This window comes from Rutilus rutilus (genome assembly GCF_951802725.1).
Source record: "Rutilus rutilus genome assembly, chromosome: 1".
Lineage (NCBI taxonomy): Eukaryota > Metazoa > Chordata > Actinopteri > Cypriniformes > Leuciscidae > Rutilus > Rutilus rutilus.
Genome location: NC_140209.1, coordinates 10162610 through 10184823, shown reverse-complemented (window position 1 = coordinate 10184823; position 22214 = coordinate 10162610). Strand labels below are relative to the sequence as shown.

At 40.2% G+C, this 22214-nt stretch overlaps 2 protein-coding genes across 2 annotated transcripts in view; both read right to left on the bottom strand.

The window, feature by feature from the left end:
* The window catches only part of LOC311287624 (uncharacterized protein), an 84005-nt gene that overhangs the window by 18566 nt on the left and 43225 nt on the right, over positions 1-22214 (bottom strand). The gene's annotated exons all lie outside the window — the stretch shown is intronic.
* Positions 933-20808, bottom strand: LOC311287538 (uncharacterized protein). The gene is made up of 9 exons (XM_084404431.1): positions 20721-20808; positions 14659-14985; positions 14216-14569; positions 2581-2607; positions 2418-2492; positions 2086-2114; positions 1920-1994; positions 1702-1770; positions 933-1583 (listed from the first exon to the last, which is right to left on the bottom strand). Exons 1-9 carry the CDS (start codon positions 20779-20781, stop codon positions 1473-1475), a joined length of 1128 nt encoding a protein of 375 aa, XP_084260557.1. The 5' UTR covers positions 20782-20808; the 3' UTR covers positions 933-1472.

The window sequence follows — 22214 nt, the reverse complement described above, 5'->3', positions numbered from 1 at the left end:
CTATGGGCGGGTTTGAAAGGGTGGGAACTAGTGCTTGTAGTCTTAACAGAAATCCCCCCCTCTTACACTTCCTCCGACTAGTATATTGGGCTCAACATAAGCATCAGTCTCCTCATTTATATCAGCTAGCACTGGCGTTTTTATGTTCCCCTGCATCCTCTGTTCCATGCGAAAGGATCTTTTCCAAGGCTGGAGAGGTTTTGTCCGAGAAGAGGAATCGTCTAAACCCCAAAACACTTGAACAATTCTGTTCCTCAATAAAAATCATTTGTAATCCTTCCTTCACCCACCCCAACCTGCAGTGTTGCAGTTTGCTGAAGTAAACTCAGACATATTTTATTTCATACCCAGGCAATGGACAAATGTCTGCTCAGGTCATTGGTTCAGTATTGATTAATTAGTCTGCTGTTTCTCTGCACAGGAGCTAGGTGTCACTAGTGAGCAATGCTGAATGAAGCTTCGAGTCATGACCCTTTGAGTGAAGCAATGGGCTGTGAGGTCTCAGTGGTTCAGGAAGCCTTATTTTGCCATCACTAGGGTAGTGTCTCTTTATAGTGTGAGTCGGTGATGATGTGCAGGAGCGAGGAATCAGACTTCCGGGGAGAGGGAACGAGTGGGCGGAGCGTGCGGATCTGGTGACTCCGTGACACACTTATTACTGACCAGATTTACTTTATTTCTGGACTCATATAAACACTGAGCAGTGTTCATTTAACACTGGTAAATTTGCTGTGTAGAGTTTTATTGCACCTGCGTATAATGACAATAAAGACTATTCTACTCTATTCTATTCTACTTTATTCTGCTCTATTCTGTTCTATTCTTTATGGATGTAATATATCTTTATAAAATAGAGGGTTTTTAAAAGGAGCACGTTTAGTTACGTCTGTTTTTACAGGAATGGAAGCGACAACAACTTTTATTTTAACTCATGATTTTTCATGCTCTTTATTGTCACATGTGAAAAAAAAGAAAGAAATAACTGACATTTAATAGCGTGACATATACACACTGCAAAGTCAAATTTTAGAATATTTTATGACAATATAATGTGAGCAGACACTGATGTAATTCTCAGACGGACGTCTCTCTGTAGAAGAAACAGCTGATATACAAGCTGAAGCAAGAGGATCATTTCAGCATGAGCTTCTGCATGAAGATGAAGGTTTTCAGACAGAAATCCAGCAGATAAACAGACTCCAGTCATGGAAGAGGCTTGAGAGACACTAGATTGAGTCTGGCCTGTATGAAAACACATCAGGGCTTCAGTCTCTAACTTTACTGTAGCTGTGATGATATAGATGAGATTCTGTGCTCTGACCAGATGATGATTCACAATAAATCTCATTCATATTCACAGGACATTCAACAAATATCTGCTCGTTCACACACAAATATATAATTCCTCCAAACACCAGAGAGATGAACTCTTCCCGTCTGCTCCTGATATGATGAGCTCATGATCTGTATCATTAATGTTTATTTGTGAAGGTCTTGTTCTTGTTCACAGAGGCGTAAAGTTGATCCTGCGGTTGATCTTCTCTTCCTCTGATGGCAGCATAAGTCACTGTATCATCATGATCCTGAAAGAACAGATTCTGTCCATCAATGTTTGAACCCCAGCGATTATTATTATTATTATTATTAGAGCATGAGCTTCATTTATCTGAGAGTCAAACTCATGTGCTGGTATCTACTCACATTGAGTGATTTTACTGGCTTTGTGTTGGAAGAAGTGACCTCAGAATAAGTCACATCATCTGTCTGCTCCTAAACATCAATGCAAACGTGCAGAGAGTCAAGTTTAACACACAGAACAGACATATCTCTCACTATAATATGTAGAAGAACACAAAAGCTTTTAAATCACATTATTGAACAGACAGTGAACGTAATGTTTGATGATTTAGTGGACTCACATTGGCTCTTGCAGCGGGAGGAATGGACATGTTGATCGTCTCATACGTCGCTTTATGATCATTCTCATCTTTGACCTTCAGAACAAACAGTTAAACTGCATGAATGACACTTTATTGAGCTTTAAAGACAGTAATCAAATCTAAATCACTGCATTACTGAACTCACCGCAGAGTCGCCAGTCCCTCTTTTATTATCTGAAAACAAGAGCCTCATGAAATATGAGTATTTATGATAAAACACACATGAAAAAAAATGTTAAGCATTAAGATTTTCAACAAAAAAATTGTTGAAGCATTAAAATGAATAATACAAATGATTGTTGACTTGATAACTCTGTGATATTGACATTACAGGATTTCTCAGCAGGAATAAACTTCTGTTTGAGAATTTCATATAATCCACATGTTTCTATGACACTTACAGTCTGAACATGATGTGTTTGTTTGCTCATCTGAACTGTTTTTAATTGTTGTAAAGGAGTAAATCTGAAAACTCACCAGCTCTTTTTCTGCAGATCAGCCAGAGAAGAGCAAGAAGGAGAACAGCGACTGCAGCGACAGAAATCACTATGACTGAAGAAGAGATCGAGCACAGAGTCAGAGACGGACAGGGCAGATTGAGGACAATTATAGACAAAGACAAAACACTGTGATTATGTACCTGTGTTTTTATTCCAGTGATCTGTGCCTGGTGTTGTTGAAAAGGAATTGGGACAATTATATACAAAGACAAAAGCCATCGACAATGGTGACATGCTTCATGCCGCAATGCATGCTGGGAGCCACCCATAGTATAAAACTCATGGCTCCCAGCATGCATTGCGGCATGAAGAATGTCACATCACACAACTCAATATAGTATGATATTAGACTTTTATTTAGATTTTTTTTTTAAATATATTTTCTCCAACAGCCCAAGCACACACACAGGCCTATATCATGGTGTGTAAAACAAGTGTATAATTTATAATCAGCTCCATATTGGATTACAAGTGATCAAGGGCTTATAGCATTTCATTCAAACTCATTTCAAGAGTTCACCAGTAGTGGACACTCGTGCAACATTAGCGAGGGATGAGCATAAAAAGTGGACGTAAACACAGCCTTGCCCTGCGTCTCAATGTCCATACTATCCTTCCTAAACAGTGTGTGAGATTAAAATAAGTGTCCCAAAGCGCAGTATGTTGAAGAGTATGGCAGAAGTCTCCAGATGGTCTACTGTTTCCAGTGGATTTTGAAAGTGTGGATCCGTGCTCATTATAACAGCTAATATTACCCACAACCCATTGCGCTTTGGAGGAGGAACTACAAACACGAGTAAAAAGTGTTAAAAAAACCCTACAAAACATGGCGGATATGCGCGACTGACGGTGAGAGGTTTAGATAAAGGTTTGAGTGACTAATCAAAGTTTAACCTGAGAGAAAATTATTTATCCAATGTTATCCATGTTATATTTCTTCTGCAATAACAATGTGGACTTTTATAAAGATCCGTTTGGCCATTAACTTTTAAATGCATCATATTTCATTAATATGAGGAGAGTCTCCACATGAAAGACCCGCTACTGCAGATCAACGTGATTCTGCATTTCTCTCCGATATGGTAGGAAATTAAACAAAATTTTAGGGCGTAGTATAAGTAGGTGACTTGAGCATTAGAAGTAAAAAATAAGTGTAGTTCGCCATTTTCTCTTCAGTTTCATCTGAGCTGTTGAGGTGAATGGCAGGACAATCTTTCTCCGGTCAGACAGAAACAAAACGTAGGCAGAGATAATTATTTTTCTTTAAAATATCGTTATCTTTGAGACGTTATTTTTATCGATATCGTTTGAGACACGGTCAGGTCTAGTAATATATATATTACTATATATATATATATATAATGTGTGTATGTCTGTTCGGATCTTTTAAAATTTTCAGTCAACCGAATGGGCTAGTGACAGGCAGCACACATGGCACGACTCGTGTTTGTCATTAGTATTGTATTTTTGTTTTATTTATACAACTGACCACAGGTCATAAACCTGAAATAAGAAATAAACCAGTGTTACAAATATATCCACTGAATATATAATGCAAAATAAACAAACATGAAGTAGTTACAATAAAATAACTAAATTATTTCTGCTGTGAATAAGAATACACTATCATATAATCTCCTATACAGTCTAACACAGCTGCATCAGAACACCGCAGAAACTACATTTCCCATCATGCATAGCAGCGCTCCTGCGCAGAGTATAGCTATCACACGAGTCAGCAGGCAAAGTGCATTAATCATTATAACACTTCAATTCGCAGTTTTACTAAATGAATGCAACTCCGTCGCCTACCACACAACCGTCTGCTACATTAGTTTACTTGGTAATTTGTTAATTATCCAGTGTTTTAACATATCGCAAACCGAGAGAACTGAACAGTACACGCGCTAACTTAACTACAAATTAAGTCTCTCAGCACGGACTAAGCGCAGCCAATGTCAACAATTACACAAGTACGAAACTTTAAACATTCCTAAATTAAAGTACAGCAGACCGTAGCTCATGGTAATCATTTCAAAAGGTTCTAAATTCGCTACATACTAACGGGCTGTGTGCTCCTGATGATGGGTTGTGAATAAACAGTGGACGCTACTCTACGTTTTTTATGAAGCTAACACCGCAACTGCGCATGCTCATACCCAAGTGACCATCACGCAACAAAATAATCATTATGAAATAAATATAATTTGCTTAAATAAATCCTACTGTTCCCAATATTTTAAGCAGACTTTTTTATAACCATGAATTTTACCAATATATTTTTTCTAGTGACCCAAAGAACCGAACAATGTCAGTATCTTAACCAACATAATGTACCAATAAGACGGGACTCCGTCGGGTCTATTAGTATGGGGAAATAGAACAGGCCAAAGGCGGGTTTTATAATAAAATGGACATGTGTTTGTGCACAGTGACATAACTCGTAGACAAGACCAGACACCATCGGGCCTTAATCATACCGAAAATACCTTCGCCTGTAGGGAAGGTACCTCCATGTTATAGAACTTCATAAATGTGGAAGGCGAGGACCAGCCGGCCGCCGCACAAATATCTTGAATAGGAAACCCAGAGGACAAAGCCAAAGACGAAGCCATGCCTCTCGTCAAATGAGCTCTAATACCTATAGGGCAAACCTGACCCACTGAGGTATATGCCATAGATATGGCATCCACTATCCATCTAGACAGTCTTTGCTTCGTGACTGGATATCCCTTAGATCGGCCACCAAAGCAGACAAAGAGCTGTTCTGATTAGATTACGATTACGCTCCAGATAGATTATCGGTGCTCTGACAGGGCAGAGTGGATTAGCCTCCCCATCCTCAGCAGAAGGGGGGAAGAGCTAATAATGTGATAACCTGTGCTCTAAACGCCGTTGAGAGCACTTTGGGTACATAGCCATGTCTGGGTTTGAGGATGACCCTGGAGTCATCCAATCCAAACTCCAAACAGGAAGGGCTCACAGAGAGGGCCTGCAGATCCCCCACTCGCTTAATAGATGCCAATGCCAGCAGGAGAGCAGTCTTTAGTGAGAGAGGTTTAAGATCAACCGACTGGAGTGGTTCAAAAGGTGGTCTCTTCAGGGCCCCAAGGACCGTGGAGAGGTCCCAAGACGGCACAGACGGAGGTCTGGAGGGGTTCATCCTCCTGGCTCCTTTTAGAAACCGTACCACCAGGTCGTTTCTTCTTAATGATTGGCCAGCCACCGGAGCATGATGAGCTGCAATGGCTGCCACATAAACTTTGAGCGTGGACGAGGAACGGCCCACGTCCAAAAACCCTTGTAGGAAGGAGAGTACCACAGATAACTCGCATGAACCTGGTTCAAAGAGTTTTTCCGAGCACCAGCTGGAGAACACTCAATTCAATTCAAATTCAAAGAACTTTATTTATCCGTTAGGAACTTCGTTCGTGTTAAGCATCAATGCGTGTACGGTTCCACACACACAGCACAATATAACACACACACACACACACACACACACACACACACACACACACACACACACATTACATACAGTTCCATGTAAATAAATAATAATTAATAAGTAAAGCTTTCAAAATACAATAAATACATGATAAATAAGCAGTAAACATTAAAAAAAGTTTGCGTTAAAAATAGAGAAATAAAAATAAATAGTCACCAAATCCGCAAACACGGGCATACACCTTGGTGAGTAAATTTATCAACCATTCATGTTTCTAATAGATGTGGGCACAAAACTTGTCATAGCTCTCTTGGTCCTGAATATGAGTGATCTGTATCTCTGGCCTGAAGGTAGAAGACTATAGTGGCTATGCAGTGTGTGAGTGGTGTCTGAGGCTATTTGTGTTCCTTTTATTTTTGTCCTCCTGTTATAAATACTGATAAGTGATTCCTGCTCCTGTCCGATTATTTTACTACTTAATATTATAATTTTGTTCAGTGTATTGCAATGGATGTTGGATAGTGATCCAAACCAGGCTGATATATTGAAAGTTATTACAGACTCAATGAAGCATTTGTAAAAAGCTATCAGGACTGACTGATGAACCTGAAGTCTACGGAGCTTCCTCCAAAAAAAAGAAAAGAAAAAACACTGACCACTTCAGAACATAAAGGCGCCTGGTAGACGGGGCCCTAGCCTCAGTGATTGTGTTCAAGACCTTCTCAGGAAGGTCCCTGGGCACCTGATGAGGGGCCAGACATGGAGGGCCCATAAGTCGGGTCGCGGATGCCATATCGTCCTGTTGGCCTGTGTGAGGAGGTCTTTCCTCAGCGGAACAGGCCAGGGGGACTTTGTCCGTCAACTGAACCAGCTCTGGAAACCACGGCCTGGATTTCCAGATGGGGGCCACTAGGAGGACTGGGCATCCGCTCTCCCTGACCCATTTGATGACCTGGGGGATCATTGAAACGGGGGGAAACGCATAAAGGGGACGGCTGGGCCAGAGCATCCCTGTTCTTTGAGAAGAACACTGCGCAGTGGGTGTTGGTTCTAGAGGCGAAAAGGTCGACTTCGGCCTCGCCGATCACACTCCATATCAGACTGACTGTCTGTGAGTTCAGGGACCACTCGCCTAGGGGAATGTTGCCCCGTTAGAGCATATCCGCACCCAGATTCTGAATGCCAGGGATATGTGCTGCCCTCAGAGAGCTCAAATTGGTCTGTACCCACAAGAGGAGGTCTCTCGCCATGGCGTACAGGTTGCCCGACCTGACGCCGCCCTGGCGATTTATGTAGGCCACCATCGTTGTGTTGTCCATGCGGACTAAGACGTGGTGTCCTTTGAGGTTTAACAAACTGCTTTCATTTCCAGACAGTTGATATGTAAGCTCTGCTCTGTGCTCGACCAGAGGCCGGAGGCAGGCTTGCCCTCATGCAGCGCTCCCCAACCTAGGTTGGATGCGTCTGTAAAAAACACTTTCCTCCTGGAAATCACCCCCATGGTCACACCCTCGTGGTACCAGTCCTGAGCCTGCCAGGGAATCATGGTCCGTAAACAACCGTGATTCACCATGATGCACAGGCTGCCTGACTGCCATGCATGGGTTGACACATGGCGTTTGAGCCAGTGCTGCAGTGGGCACATGCGCAGTAATCCCACACGGAGTACTTACGATGCTGCTGCCATGAGACCAAGAAGTTTCTGAATCTTCTTTAGAGGTGTGCGCTCGCCTGCCTTGAATGAGGCTGCTAGCTTTTGTACAGAGAGCACGCGCGCTTGTGTAAGCCGCGCTGTCATCGTTATCGAGTCGATAACTGTGCCCAGAAAGATCACACTCTGGCTGGGGTTCAGTTTGCTCTTAGTTACATTGATTTTGAGACCCAGACATTTCAAATGGCCGAGAATCAAATCCCTGTGTGTCAGCAGTTCGGTTCTCGACTGCGCCAGAACAAGCCAGTCGTCAAGATAATTTAGCACACGCACTCCCTGATACCTCAGAGGAGAGAGCGCTGCATCCATGCACTTCGTAAATGTACGGGGTGCTAGGGACAGACCAAATGGCAGAATGGTGTACTGATAAGCCTGCCCCTCGAAGGCGAATCTCAAGAATGGCCTGTGACTAGGGGTTATCTGAATGTGAAAGTATGCATCTTTCAGATCCACCGTAAAAAAACAATCCCCCGGGTGAACTTGCGTGAGGATATGTTTGGTAGTCAACATTTTGAAAGGCCATCACATGAGAGCCTTGTTCAAAAGTCTCAAATCTAGAATGGGTCTGAGACCGCCATCTTTTTTAGCGGCTGTAAAAGCCTGAGTGTTTTAGTGCAGGGGGGACTAATTCTATCGCCCCTTTTGCTAACAGATTCTGTATTTCGGAGCAAAGCACGTGACCCACGCTGCTTCTCACCGAAGTCTCGATAACCGCCTGAAACTTTGGGGGTCTGCGAGCGAATTGGAGCGAGTAGCCTCGCTTTATTGTGTTTATAACCCAACTCGACACACTGGGGATGGCTTGCCAGGCCAACGCCCGTGTGACTAGGGTTTAGTTCACTATCCGCTCGAAGGAGGGGCCCAGGTCTGCCTGAGTGAACAGGACCGGCGAGTGAGACTGAGATGAGGAGAACGAGACATGCGGGGACTAGGCCAGCGTGGGCTCGCTCACCTCCATTCTTCGGGCTGCGGCGCTTCTTTTTCCTAAAGTAAAAATGGCATTTTCGGGGACTAATATAGGCTAAGGCCACGCCCACTTGATTTTTTTTATTATTTATTTATTTATTTTATTTTTATTTTTTCACAATTTTACATACAAACTGAAAAGCAATTTGCCAAAACAATAATACATTGTGAAAAAAGGACTCCCTCTGAAGCTACAAGCTTATAAAACAGGGATCCTAGACACCACCACCCGACATACAGCATGACCTAACACAACGCTGTGTTAACGCACGCCAAAAGTAAGATCCCATCTCTCAGTCACAGTCCATAGAACCTTCAATAACAATTTCAATACAATGATAAAGTATATATATACCCGTAACCTCCCTCTAATCCATATACAAGGAGAAAACCCTATTTGCATGCCCAAAACAAAAATCCCGTCTCTCAATCATGGTTCATAAATCCTTCAATTCAGCAAATACAATGCAATACAATCATTTCAATATAATCATAAACGATACATAGCTACACATCACCTCCCTCATATACAGGTAAAAAATTTTGACCTAATAAATGTCAAACCTCGAAACCATTGGACGCATAACTCCCCAGTAGACAGTGCTTTAAATTTCTTTTAAATATAGAAAATGTAGTAGATTGTTTTATGTTGTTTTCCAACTCATTCCATATTTGTGGTCCTCTAAAACCTATGCTAAAACGAGTACAATTTAATTTCCTGTATTTTCCTTTTAGAAGCAATTTATTCCTCGTGTTTTGTTGGTGAAAGGATGAATATAATGGAATGAGTTCACATAAGTGAGTATTTAACCTGTGAACAACCTGATACATAACACATGCATTTTGATAAAGATTATATTCAGGAAGCTTAAAGGTAGGGTAGGTAATCCTGTTCAGAAACACTTTTTTTTATACTGGGTGAAATGGTCCTTCCATCCTGAGAGTAGTCAATACATTATGTGTTCAGAAAAAGGAATGAAAACAATCAGACCTCTGTAGCAGCTGCAGGACAGTAAAAACTCTGACCAATCACTGCCATTCGGTGCGAATGTAAAGAACCAATCAGATGCCTTCATGTCTCGTGCCCGCCCCGAGCCCCACTGCGCGCGCTGCCCGGCGTGCACTCATCACATGTCACCGTTCCCGGAAATATTCAGCTCAAAGCACCTGCATATGCAGTCAGCGAAGGCAAACAAGGCAAAAACTACTTCCTCGGACCCTGCCCGCACTCTTGAACGACCTCCTCTGCTTCGCCCTCAACCCCGGACCTGTCCTCGAACCGACGATGCGGTACTTGTCTCCGGACTCGGAGTGTACGTTAGTCTTCATTAGAGTCAACAATGTTTTCATCATGGAAACTCTTACATGCAAAACACCGTATATGTTATGAATCTTACACGAAATTCACCTTCATCACAGTGTAACTGATGGTAATGGAAAAACGTGTATCAATGCAACCTGTTTTTAGTTTTGCCTTATAAATATAGCTCGTTACCGAATGAAACTTTACCATTATCGATATGCTAGCTTGATAGTGAGTACTAAAAGAAATCTTATTTGTTTATATTCATAGTGATAAAGTTAGGTATTTTATTACATGTGATTCTGACATGATGTCACTGTATGTACTGCGCTCCTTCCTCTCCACTCGTCTCAGGTAATAAATGCGTCTTGTTCCAGCCTGAGCGTTTGGCGTCGTGCGGTCATGTGTTTTGGGGGCGTGGCTTTGGAAGGAGCTCAGAAGGGAGGGGGTGGAGTGAATGGAAATAATGAGCTGTGTTTATTGCAGATTAAAAGGTCTACAGTCACTCGATTTTTATATTTTCTTTTTCAGAGTACTTACATTTTAATTATGTATTGGTATATAAAGACAGTTTAAACAAATTTGGAATGTTTTTTTTTTAGAAAAATGATTACCTACCCTACCTTTAAGGAGACCATATCTGTGGAAGAGAGGATTTGTAGGAGAAATTTGCTTGGACCAAGAAATCGCTCTTATAGCTTTTTTTTTGTAATATAAGTAATTTTTCAGTATAAGTAGGGTATGTATTATTCCAGATAATATTACAGTAGCACAAATGAGGCTCAAACAGTGATCTATATAATGGTAACAATGCTTCTAGTGGAAGCACATGTCTTAACTTAAAAAATAGACCCACTAGTTTAGATATTTTTTTTGTCAACTCATCAATATGCTTCCTAAAAATCATAGATTTGTCAATGTAGATTCCCAGGACTTTATTGATTGATCTGCCATCTATGGTTATATTTATATTACGGTCATTGCATATATGTCTATTTGTACAGAAGACAATATAGCAGGTTTTGGTAATATTCAAGGATAATTTGTTACATTTAAACCAAGAATTGACTTTAGATAGTTGATCATTTAAATGCTTTTCAAGCTGATCCATGTGTTTATGTGAAACAAACAAACTTGTGTCATCAGCAAAAAGTATTTTATGAATGTCGCTTGAACAATTCACAAAATCATTAATATACACTTGGCAGGCTCTGACGTGTAATGGCGCGCTGCTAGCTCATTGGTGCCCGCACCATTAGATATGCAGTTGACGCAGCACAGCCAATGAGTGAGCCAGACACTAGCTGTGCAGCTGCAAATGCGTTTTACATTTTAGGCTTCAGTAAATCGAGGAAAAGGAGTTTCCCCACTGCGAATAGCTACGCAATACGAAGTGACCGTTCTTGAAAGGGAACTGAAGTTTTATATGTTAAACGTGTTGCCGAGCATTACGAGTGTACAGGTTATTTTGTATTTCTCTCTCTTTTTTTTGTATATTTGTTTTGATTACATTTATATGTATGTTTTTTAATCATTTTGTGACTGGATGAGCAGTATTTTATGTCTGTTTGGTGTTTTTCATGGATCTACAGTGAATGCGCTGCATGGATGAGCTCAACATATCGTCTTCATGTGACGCTTTCTGAGAGAATCGAGTGAAAGAACCGGAGTGTTATATGAACACACTACTCTCACTGTTTATACTAAACATGTCCTAGAATATGCAGAAGTACGCTAATTGGGACACACCATAAAAGTCCATGAAATGAAACTAAAACAACAACTCAATGTGACAATCATACTGTAGAATATGCATATTTTGATGAGTTAACACTGAAGATAACTCTAGCATTATGCACTGAAAAGCACTGATGTGAGAAAGACAGTGATGATGTACCTTTAGAAACGTGTGTGTTTATAGTTGAGGGATTCTGAGAGTGTGTGATGTGGACTGGATTGTAACGACAATGGGTATAAACCAACCACCAACTAATCTCCTTCCAGAATATTAATTCAAACAGAATATTAATTCAAGATTTGGTCAGGACTTCGTATCCTCATCCATCTTGTCACGGGATCCAGGCGCCGACCAGTCTGACTAATTACAAGAGCCCCCAGCACTAACACATAACTGGTCAATGCTATCTTTGTTGCCGAAACACTGACTGGTCAAGAGATGACGTGAGACCCAAGGTCCCACGAGAGACAAACAGATTTCAGCAGGAAATACCCGTGACCCCAGGGCTGTCTTAAGCCCATAAACGTTACACACAAAGAGACGTTAACCTATCAAAATCCTTGAAACTCAACCCAGAGCCATGAATCATTCACAGTCTCCAGCTAGTCTACACTAACCAACTAAAACCCCCAACTAAGAACTTTTATGAGCCCAGCTAAAGGAAGAACTTGTCAATGTGAGATAGCTTGGAAAAGAATGATTGGTTCTGAGATGACACAACTCGAGCCCACAACATTCCAGACCCCCTCCTCCTTAAGACCTCTGAACAAGACAAACAGAGTTCTGTCTCTTCTAAACCAGAAAACTGAGATTCTTCCTACAGTATACGTAAAACTCATTCAAGAACAATTTTCAATGGACTCTTTACATCATACATCAAAGCATCATACATCATTCTATGTGTTTCTACGATGTGTCCATTTCATATGCTTTAATCCCATATAATTCATGTAATTGTTATAACTGTTAGATGTTTGAAAGAAAGTGTGTTGTGTTTCATGTCAATATGATCGTATGCTCATGATTCAAAAGATGACTTGATTGAAATCTGTGTAAAATGTTCGTATTCTTATAATGGTAATGATGTCTAAACTGTGGCCTCTGTTCTCTCTGTTAGTAAGGAGAGCACAGATAAGCATGATTTACGATCAGAACTGAAAAGAACCTCACCTCCTAAATTCAGCCAGTGTCTAATTGGCCAGAACTCATCCTGGAGGTTGGACAAACTTTTAGTTTAAAAACCTTAGACCCAAAAACAAAGCTCTCTCTCACTGCTCTCGAAGCTCTCTCTCTCGCTGCTCTCGCTCTCTCTATAGGAACCATGTAAACGCGCAAACGAAATAACCCAAATCAAGATCTGAAGAACATGGGTTAAACAGCTTCATTCAAGCCATCATCATCTACTCTCAATTTCCTTTCTTTTCTTAGTTTCATTTCTTTTCCGTTGTGAGTGTCGGTTCTAAGTTAAGTTTTGCGACAAGATTTCGAGCCACGTTTCTTCTGCAAAGCCAGCTTCAAACAAAGACTTTCATTCCGCCAGCACACCACGTGACTGACCCCGTGATCCAGACGTCAGGCACGAGGAGACCGAACGGACCGGGAAAACCCCTTTCACGCAACAAAAAGGGAATCCCCAAAAGCAAATACGCAAGTAGACTACCTCCAGACTTTTAAGCTGAAACTGGTGTTTTGATAAGGGTAATAACCAGTCTTAAGAAACGATAGAAGGGTTAAATTAATGATTGATGGTTCGTTCAGGTCATGTCTAAGTGCATATGGAATCGTGAGATTTCATCCTTTCACTCTTAAACCCACTCTTTCCTCACTCTATCCCTTTCTGCAACGCGTATGAATGTGTATGTGTGTGTGTGTGTGTGTGCGTGTGTTTGTGTTAGAGATTAGCTTTATGTATTAGTATATAATCAATAAAGTATTGTTTGTATTTGAAAAGAGATTGCTTGTGTATGTGCTTATCAGATTTATTGTCTTGAACTTCGATTTAAGTTACCTATGCTGTTACCCTTAATTTACTTCGTAATTTATTGTTAGCTGGGGATTGAGTCTTTCTTGGCCAGGAAGATATTATATTTCCTAGAGTTAATACTTGTTTATGCTTTCTGTTCATTGGATGAACTGATAAAATGATCATACTATTGATTATGCTACAGTAAATTCTGAAAATAATTAAAAATAATTAAAATATTAATTATTGGTCATATTCCGTTATGAACAATAATTAATAATATTTATACGTGGGCGTATAAACGCTACAGGATTCACTGCTGTCGTTGAATCAGCTTGAGCTGTGAAGATGAATGTTAGTTCAGATCATTAATACTGTACAATATGACCATCATATTTTAACTTTGATCATCACATTACATACAAAGTTAATATTTTTGCTGTCAAGTTTCAATTCCTTTATTATTTCCAGCATCACGTTTTGGACTGTTACTTCACTGCAGTTCATTAGTTTGAAGCAATGCTTTGAGTTACTCTTCTGTGAGAGTCAAAGAAGCTTTTGTTCCCTCAGTTTGTTCTGGTTCAGTGATACTGATAGACCTTAGTGTTACTGACATTATGAGGCTCTTCTAACACTGTTTTCTCACCTGAATACTTGACAGTGTATCTGACTGAGGTCTTGACTTGATTTCTGTGAGTAAGCTGACATCTCCACTCTCTGTTGTTATCTTCATTCAGGAGTGTTGTAGTCAGAGTGATGATGAAACAGCGATATTGATCTGATGATGAAAATATCTGATATCTGGAGTCTGTCTTCAGATCAACACCAGTCTGATTCACCCACAACAGCTCAAATCCCTCAGAACGAACCAGATCATCACAGGAGAATCCAGTATATGAATACAACTGACAGGAGAGAGTCACAGAGCGGCCTGGACTGTTCTCAGTCTGTGAGGATGAAGATGATGATGATGATGATGATGATGATGGAGACAATGAAACTGAACACAAGACACAAATCACAGACTCTTCAATCATCATCAGAGTTTAAAGTGAGAATTTTAAATTGACCACATAATCATAAACTTACCATGAAGAACATGCAGATAAACACCTGCATCAGGTCCTTGTTGTCTGTCATTCACATATTGTCTGCAGGTGTATAATCCATGATCTTCTTCTTCTGTGACGTTCTTGATGTTCAGAGAGCAGTCAGACTCCAGACTCAGTCTCTCATGTCTCTCTGTGTCTTTATTTTTTATCCCTAATTTAATCAGTTCAACTACTACTGAACGTCTGAATTTGTTATTGTAGATCCATGTAGTTTTAGATTTGCAGTCAGAAAGAGCATTATTACAGGACAGACGCACATTTTCACCAGAACTGATGAACACATTCTCCTTCACTCCACTGGTTCCTGAAACACAGTATATCTCAGTGATCAATATGTTATACATTAATAAATGAAATCATAAAACATACCAGCATTAAAAGCAGAAGACTAAAATACACACGGTAAAACAACTGTGCTGATAAAATACATTAGACAAAAAATGAGATCCGTGGCACTAGATGTTGAATGTGACCATTAACAAACAGCCATTGTCATCTGATCCTGTTTTCTTTCAGCTTTTTTGCAATAGCAAATATATTTAAAGACAAAGCTACCGCAGCCAAAGATAAACTAATGTTCAAAAGTCAAGGGTCCAGAGCCCAACTAAAGCAAACACTGATCATCATCATGGTGACATCAAATGATCTAAACCTCTGCCACCTTTTAATAAGATCTTCTGTAGACGTCTGACAGAAATAGTAATAAGTCTGGTTAGTAGGGGTGGGCGATATCTCGATATTTACGATATATCGAGATATTTTTTAAACTCGATATGGATTTTGACATATCGTATATATCGATATATTGTTTATATTTAATTCTGATTTCGGCAATTTGCTTGTTTGCCTTCTCTGTGCTGTGCTCGCGCTCGCCCCCGCCCTCCTCCGCCTCCTTGCTTTTGTTCCCCCTCCCCTCGCGTGTTGTCTCATTCAACCAAGTGCCCCGAGTCCGGTCAGGCACATACATTTTTCCCCGCCCAGCGAGTGCTTGAAGTGCGTCAGAAACAGCGCGCGCGCGATCAGTTGTTGTTGGTAATTTTTTGTGTAGCGTCGCCTCTCGCCGCATTGCTTTTGTTTGAGGGCGCACTCACACTTAACATGCTCCCCTGTAGAAACGGGCCTGGCAGCTCGCGCAAGGTCTAGACGCGGTGAAAGTTTCCTGATTGTGACGGATGGCTGAATTTACATGACACATTATAAATTAGCATTAGCCTAAGTTACCTATTCTGCTATACAGTGCCAAAAAGAAGAGAAGAGGATAAAGGTGGATAAAGACAGAGGTAAAGTGATGTAATGAATGAACAGTTTATCTAATTGTATAGTAGTAAGATACTGTAATTTAATGGCAGTTATTTTTACCTTAAACTTTATGCTAGCAGTTGTTCTGAGTTCCCCAGAGGCCCCAGACAGTGTGATTTTGTGACAATCATGTCAATTTTTAGATGCATTTTTATCACTTTTTTTTTAATTAATGTTTTACTCTACAGTTGTGCAGTTTTTGGGGGATATATGGCTTTTTTTTTTTTTTGCCAAAATTAGTAATGATATTTCTATACAGGTTTATTAAAAATAGTGCAATATGTATTATTTCTTCCTTTATTTTACAGTTAAATTATTATTTTTGTATACAGGGATTTTTTTTTTTTAAATGTCGCAGAAGCACTTTGTTCCTACATGAACAGCCTACCTATTTGCACGTCAATAAAAAAAAGACTTTGTGGTATTTGGCATATTTGTTTTTGCAGTAGTTTTTGGGGGGTTATTTTTCCTGTAAAGATATCGAGATATATATCGTATATCGAGATATAGCAAAATATATCGAGATATATTTTTTGCTCCATATCGCCCAGCCCTACTGGTTAGTAATAAGTGAAGCTGGTAATGCTGTTTGTGGAGTTGTTTAATCCTCCTCTGCTGAGATCTTCACAGATTTAATGTCTTTATCTTCAGTTGATTTCATATTTTTTCTGTTCTTCGTGTTCCTCTTTCCTTCAGTGATTCTGCTTGTTAACAGCATGTCTTCATCAGTGTCTGAATTAACTCACTTGTAGACAAATATCTCCCAGAATGCATTTGTTTCTACGTTATATTGCTGTTTTAATGGAAAACAGCATGTTACTGTCAAAATGTGGCCATTTGTTACAGTGCACACTGTAAAAAACTGCCATATTTTGACAGTAACAAAATCTGGGCTAAAATTGTGCAGTGTGAACTCAGCATTAGATTAAATCAACTGAAGATAAAAGACATTAAATCTCTGAAGATCTCAGCAGAGGAGGATTACACAACTCCACAAACAGCATTACCCTCACTTAAAGCAAACAACACACTCTCCAGAATAAACTATTAGTCTTTATCAGAGAGCTGTTCAAATCACTGAAACACTCTTAATATGAAGATAATTCTTCATCATCAGATGTTTGAGTGACACTATGGGCCCTATCTTGCACCCAGCGCAATTGACTTTGTACACGGACGCATGTATCATTCCTATTTTGCACCTGTGCAAAGCGGACTTTTCCCTCCACAGAAGCACGCCGGTTAACTAAGAAATACACTTGCGCTCCCCGGGGCGGTTCAGTGCAAAGAGGAGGCGTGTTCCGGCGCAAACGCTATTTTACAGGTTTAGAAAACAATTGCGCCACTAACCAGGAAAAAATAGTTTAAAGTCAGTGGCGCGTTGCGCATGTTATTCATATGCTATTTTAAGGGCACATGCTTGGCCATAATCAATGTAGCGTGTGCACAACGCGCATACACTTTTATTCTCTCATCTACACAGAAGCAGCAGTTATCATTTTTGCAAATCATACATTATTACGATAGATAGATAGATAGATAGATAGATAGATAGATAGATAGATAGATAGATAGATAGATACAGTTTATTATAAAAGCATACATCTAGCTTACACATTTACCCAAATTATCATACGTCTGTTTAACCAAAGTTAATTTCGGTGTGTTTCTCCATCCCCAACGTCGGTCGGGAACGGGAACGTCGGTCTCCTCGGCTGTGAAGCGCTCCTCGCACGTGCCTGGCAAATCCGCCGTTATAATAGGAATCCGCTTTAGAACAAGCGCGCCTGCTCTTAAAGCAACAACATGGAACTTTTCCTCTGCGGTCGCCCTACAGGTTGGAAGCGGAATTGTCCATTACCGCTGTCGTAAAATGATTTACGGTTACTGTCAACGCATTCTCATCCCCAAATCGTCACTTTCAAACATTCTTCAATATCCGACGCACAAAGCACCCTTAGCGTCAATATGAGACACTTCGGTTATGGGTAGGTTTAGGTCTGTGGTAGGGTTATGCGTCTCATATGGACGCTAAAGGGTGCTTTGTGCGTCAGATATTGAAGAAATTTTGAAAGCGTCAGTATATGACGACTTGGGATGAGAACGGGCTGTTACTGTATATGAAGCATGCAGGGTTTTTTTCATATGGGCAATGATAATATTATTAATCTTCCTCCTTTCATAATTTATACACGTTTAGTAGACTAAACATTTTAACTCAAACATTTGCGATTTGCATGTCGATTGCAATGCTCAAATCTGAACGAGAATGATAGCGATAGCATCCTAACCATCTAAAACTAGCATGTTAGTGTTTACTAGCTACCAGATTGATAATTCGCTCATCTACTAACGTTAGCTGATTCATGAAGATAAATGGAGGACCAGATAGTTTCCGTAACGTAGCCAGGCAGACAACAGATTAGAAAAACTAAAGATAGTATGCAAGCAATTTACTTACTAGTCCAACAGCATGACGGCCAAGTCAGCATCGGTCTGACGATAAGCTCACGCCAGCGAGCAAACGCTCGACCAATATTGATCCTCGTCCTGCCTTTCAGTTTATCACTCTCCCTTTTCCTCTTCCGACTCTACTCCGACAAAACCTTGGACTTCTTACGTTTCGCTGCTGCTTCAGTCATGACGAAAACAAACGCGCTGGTTGGCCTGTCACGGCCGAATTTGAGGAAGTGGTGGGCGAAGTGACGTATGCCGTAAAGCAGTCGAATTTTGTAGTTCTTTTTGAGCTCTGGTTACTACCCGCACCCCGAAGTTATATAGTGCCAGTAAAAGCGATACAGACTCCGTCAGGCTCTGGCAGACGTGTCATTCAACCTATTGTAAGTCGATGTACCATCACAAGGGTCTTGGAAATATATTATGAAGGTTGAAAAACTACATGTTGTTACTTTAAAGGGAATGTGAGATGATGCTCTGATTGGTTTATTTCACGTTACGCCCAAACCACACCTATGAATAATGAAGCTACTTCAGACCAACCCCTTTTAGATTTGCGCCAGGCGCAAGAGTCATTTAACCCGCCGGGAAAATAGCAACAGCGCCGAGACCCGCCCACAAAGTTACTTGCGCTTTGCGCTTTGACACTTGCGTTTCAGACCGTTAAAATAGGGCCCATAGTCCAGTATCAGGAATAATACAGTATGATCTGTGTGTATCAATACACAACTCTGAGATCACAACGTGAATGTGTGCAAGAATAAACTGAGCATGTTCAAATGAACTCTTTCCAGACTAATTCCACTAAATGTTGTAAGGGTGGATTTCCTGCAAGACTGACGAATGACTAAAGAAACATTGTCAGCAAGATGGTAGAAAACTGTACATTTCTTGTCTATTCCACCCACTGCCACTTATACCAACGACGGAAATAAGCGCAGTTACAATAGATTAATATGTGGGAGAGCGTTGCTGTAGAGAGTGACGATACTGTATTGCAATAGATAGCACTATTATACTATATAGCAAGTCAATACCAAATCAAAACTAGTTAGCACATTATTTGTAATTGAAAGGGTTTATTGGCAACATGGTTATAGTTACAAAATAGATGTATAAGATGATAACTTATACCATTAATTGTACCCAGCGTTTTTGTAAAATGTTACGAGAGAGAGAGAGAGAGAGAGAGAGAGAGAGAGAGAGAGAGAGAGAGAGAGAGAGAGAGAGATGGCCCAAGCCACACAGGATGAATAACAGGCAAGGCAGGGTAACAGCCAGCAATGGTAATACCGCATACAAGCCTACCAGCACACAAGCCATGTTTTAGGTACACAAGTAAAGTTATTTTTGCAGTTAGCCACACCCCAAACAATTCATGATTTGAAAACACAGATCACATAGTTTTTCAGGTATAATATATATTTATTTGCTTTAGCCATACACTGTTTAAATGGAGTGCACACATTTTTACTTTGTAGGGTTATGTAAACATTTTCTGTTCTATTAATCATTGTTTCTTTGTCACCATGTCCTCGGGGAAGAAAGGTGTGGCCAAGGGTGGAGGACTGTGATATCCTGTGACCTGCCAATTTAGCCATACCATGTGCTGCCATGTTGGAGGGGGATTTTGGGTGTAGTTTGTTTTGCTTTGTAGTTGTTTGTATTTGTCGTCCATTTTGTTTTCCCTTTATGTGTAAATTGATTTGGCTAAGCCACTATATATGTTCCCTTGTGTCTCATTCAGTTAGGTCAGGTTGTTCAGTTCATATCCTGTTCTGTTGTATTCTGTTTTGAGTATAGTTATATTATGTTGATCTCTTTTATAGGCCTAGTTGTTAACGTTTTGGTTTCTATTGTTTAGTATTTTTGGGGGGTAAAAAAAAAAAAAAAAAAAACAACAACATTTTTCAACAATAAACTCCTGTTTTCCTCATTGTTAGACTGTTTGAAACGTGACACAGAGCAACAGTTTCAATCTTCTTTTATCCTTTCCTGACCATGTGACTAAAACCCAAATGTGAGACGTTCAAACTGACCAATCAGATAATTACAACTTCCCCCACGGTACTAAATGTGTGACAATTCATCGACCCCTGAAGTACACACATCTTGGCCTACAGTGATCACTATCAGCCCCTCTGTGCCTTTAGGAACTACAGATGGTCATTGTGGAGGAAAGAGGGGGTGGAAAACAGTAAAGCAAACGTCTTTGTTCATTTCAAATATCTTGGATTATTTTCAGTCCTACAATGTCTTTAGAGAAAATACAGATTTCTTTACCTGTGAGAAGTGAAGAGAGAATGATCAGTCCCAGCACACACAGATCACACTTATCAGCCATTTTGTGTTTCTGTCAGTCTTTCTCTTCATTATATATAGTTACAGCTCTTCCTTTAAACATCATCAGCTCCTCCTCTGGTTTGTAACTTCCTGTCATCTGACATACTGAGTGTTTAAATTCTGCTAGAGTTGCTATAGTGACACTAAAGTGTTGCTTTAAGTGTGTGTGAAACGTGTGAGAAGTGCATATATTGTGAACACACTGTCTCAACACACATCTGCTCTGAACAGTTTATTGGCTACTTTTGCACACGAGAGAATTACTGTTAGTTTCACTTCTTTATTTTAGCAGTTTCCAGCATGACGTTAAAATCTAGAAGTAAAATAATAGCATTATTAGTAATAAAATTAGTTTGTTACTGAAAAGGTTTCCACTATCCATGACTAACTTGTATAAAATGAATTCTAAAACAGTTTTAAGGTATTTTGAGATGATTAACGTCAGCTCCAGTTTGGTGAAACAGAAAGTATTTGCACACACTTCATGAGCGTCTGTAAAGCAGATATTAAATGTCTTCAGGAAGAGTTTCTACACATGGATTATAATATTAACACAACAAACACAAAATAATAGAAAATAAAATAATAAATAATAAGAGAAATAGATCAGATCCACCACTATATTTCTCAGTTCGCGTATACACTATACACATCTGTCTATCATTTTTTATTTATTTATCTGTCTATTCCAAAATAAGAGCTCATAAATATGCTGTTGTGTCTATACATTCAGAAAATCTTTTTTTTTTTTTTTTATCCTAGTTTCCACAGATCAGTTTCAGCTCAGGTGGAGAGTACACCTTCTCACAGAGTCAACTGCACCTTTTCAGGACATTCGGATGTTGTATTACAAAATAAGAGCCCTCCAAAACTCATAAATACCCTGTCACAGACAGCATTACCAGCTTCACTCTGTCACGGTACGTCGGTATAGAGAGAAGCAGACAGGGGAGTAGTTCAGAAACAGAGTTTTATTGAACAGAGGCACTGAGTGAACAGCAGAGATGACTGGTGAGTGTAACAGTGTAGTGTAGAGTGTAGAGTGTATATTGAAGAATCTGAACTGGATGATAATCTTGATCTCTTGTTTGTAGATGAATGTAGATACAGCGGTCAGATGGCTGGAGACAGAAGACGGATGACGGAAGACAGGAAGCGGATGATCGGAGATAAAGCACCGATGAGGAATCTTCCAGGTAGGGAGCAACAGGTTAGTGTTAGGTAGGAGTGTGCCAGATGAAGCCACGATTCCAGGCTTGTGTTGTTAACGTGGAAATCGCGACTAATGACAAACGAGGCCTCGGTTTGTGTGGATACGTCATCGGTTCGGTCTGAGTGTCGCTTCCAGATAAAAGGGGTTTGAAACTCGCGCCTCCTTGTGGGTGTTGCAGGAGTTGTAGAAGCAGTTGTAGAGTCAGAGAGTCAGAGTTAGAG

What these genes read in the sequence shown, in the direction of transcription:
- LOC311287538 (XM_084404431.1), bottom strand. Translation starts at nt 20,781, where the DNA reads ATGGCTGATAAGTGTGATCTGTGTGTGCTGGGACTGATCATTCTCTCT. An exon ending in TTATCTGCATGTTCTTCATG is followed by an intron (nt 14,570 to 14,658) that starts GTAAGTTTATGA and finishes TCTTGTGTTCAG; the next exon opens with TTTCATTGTCTCCATCATCA. An exon ending in CTCCCGCTGCAAGAGCCAAT is followed by an intron (nt 1,771 to 1,919) that starts GTGAGTCCACTA and finishes ATTGATGTTTAG; the next exon opens with GAGCAGACAGATGATGTGAC.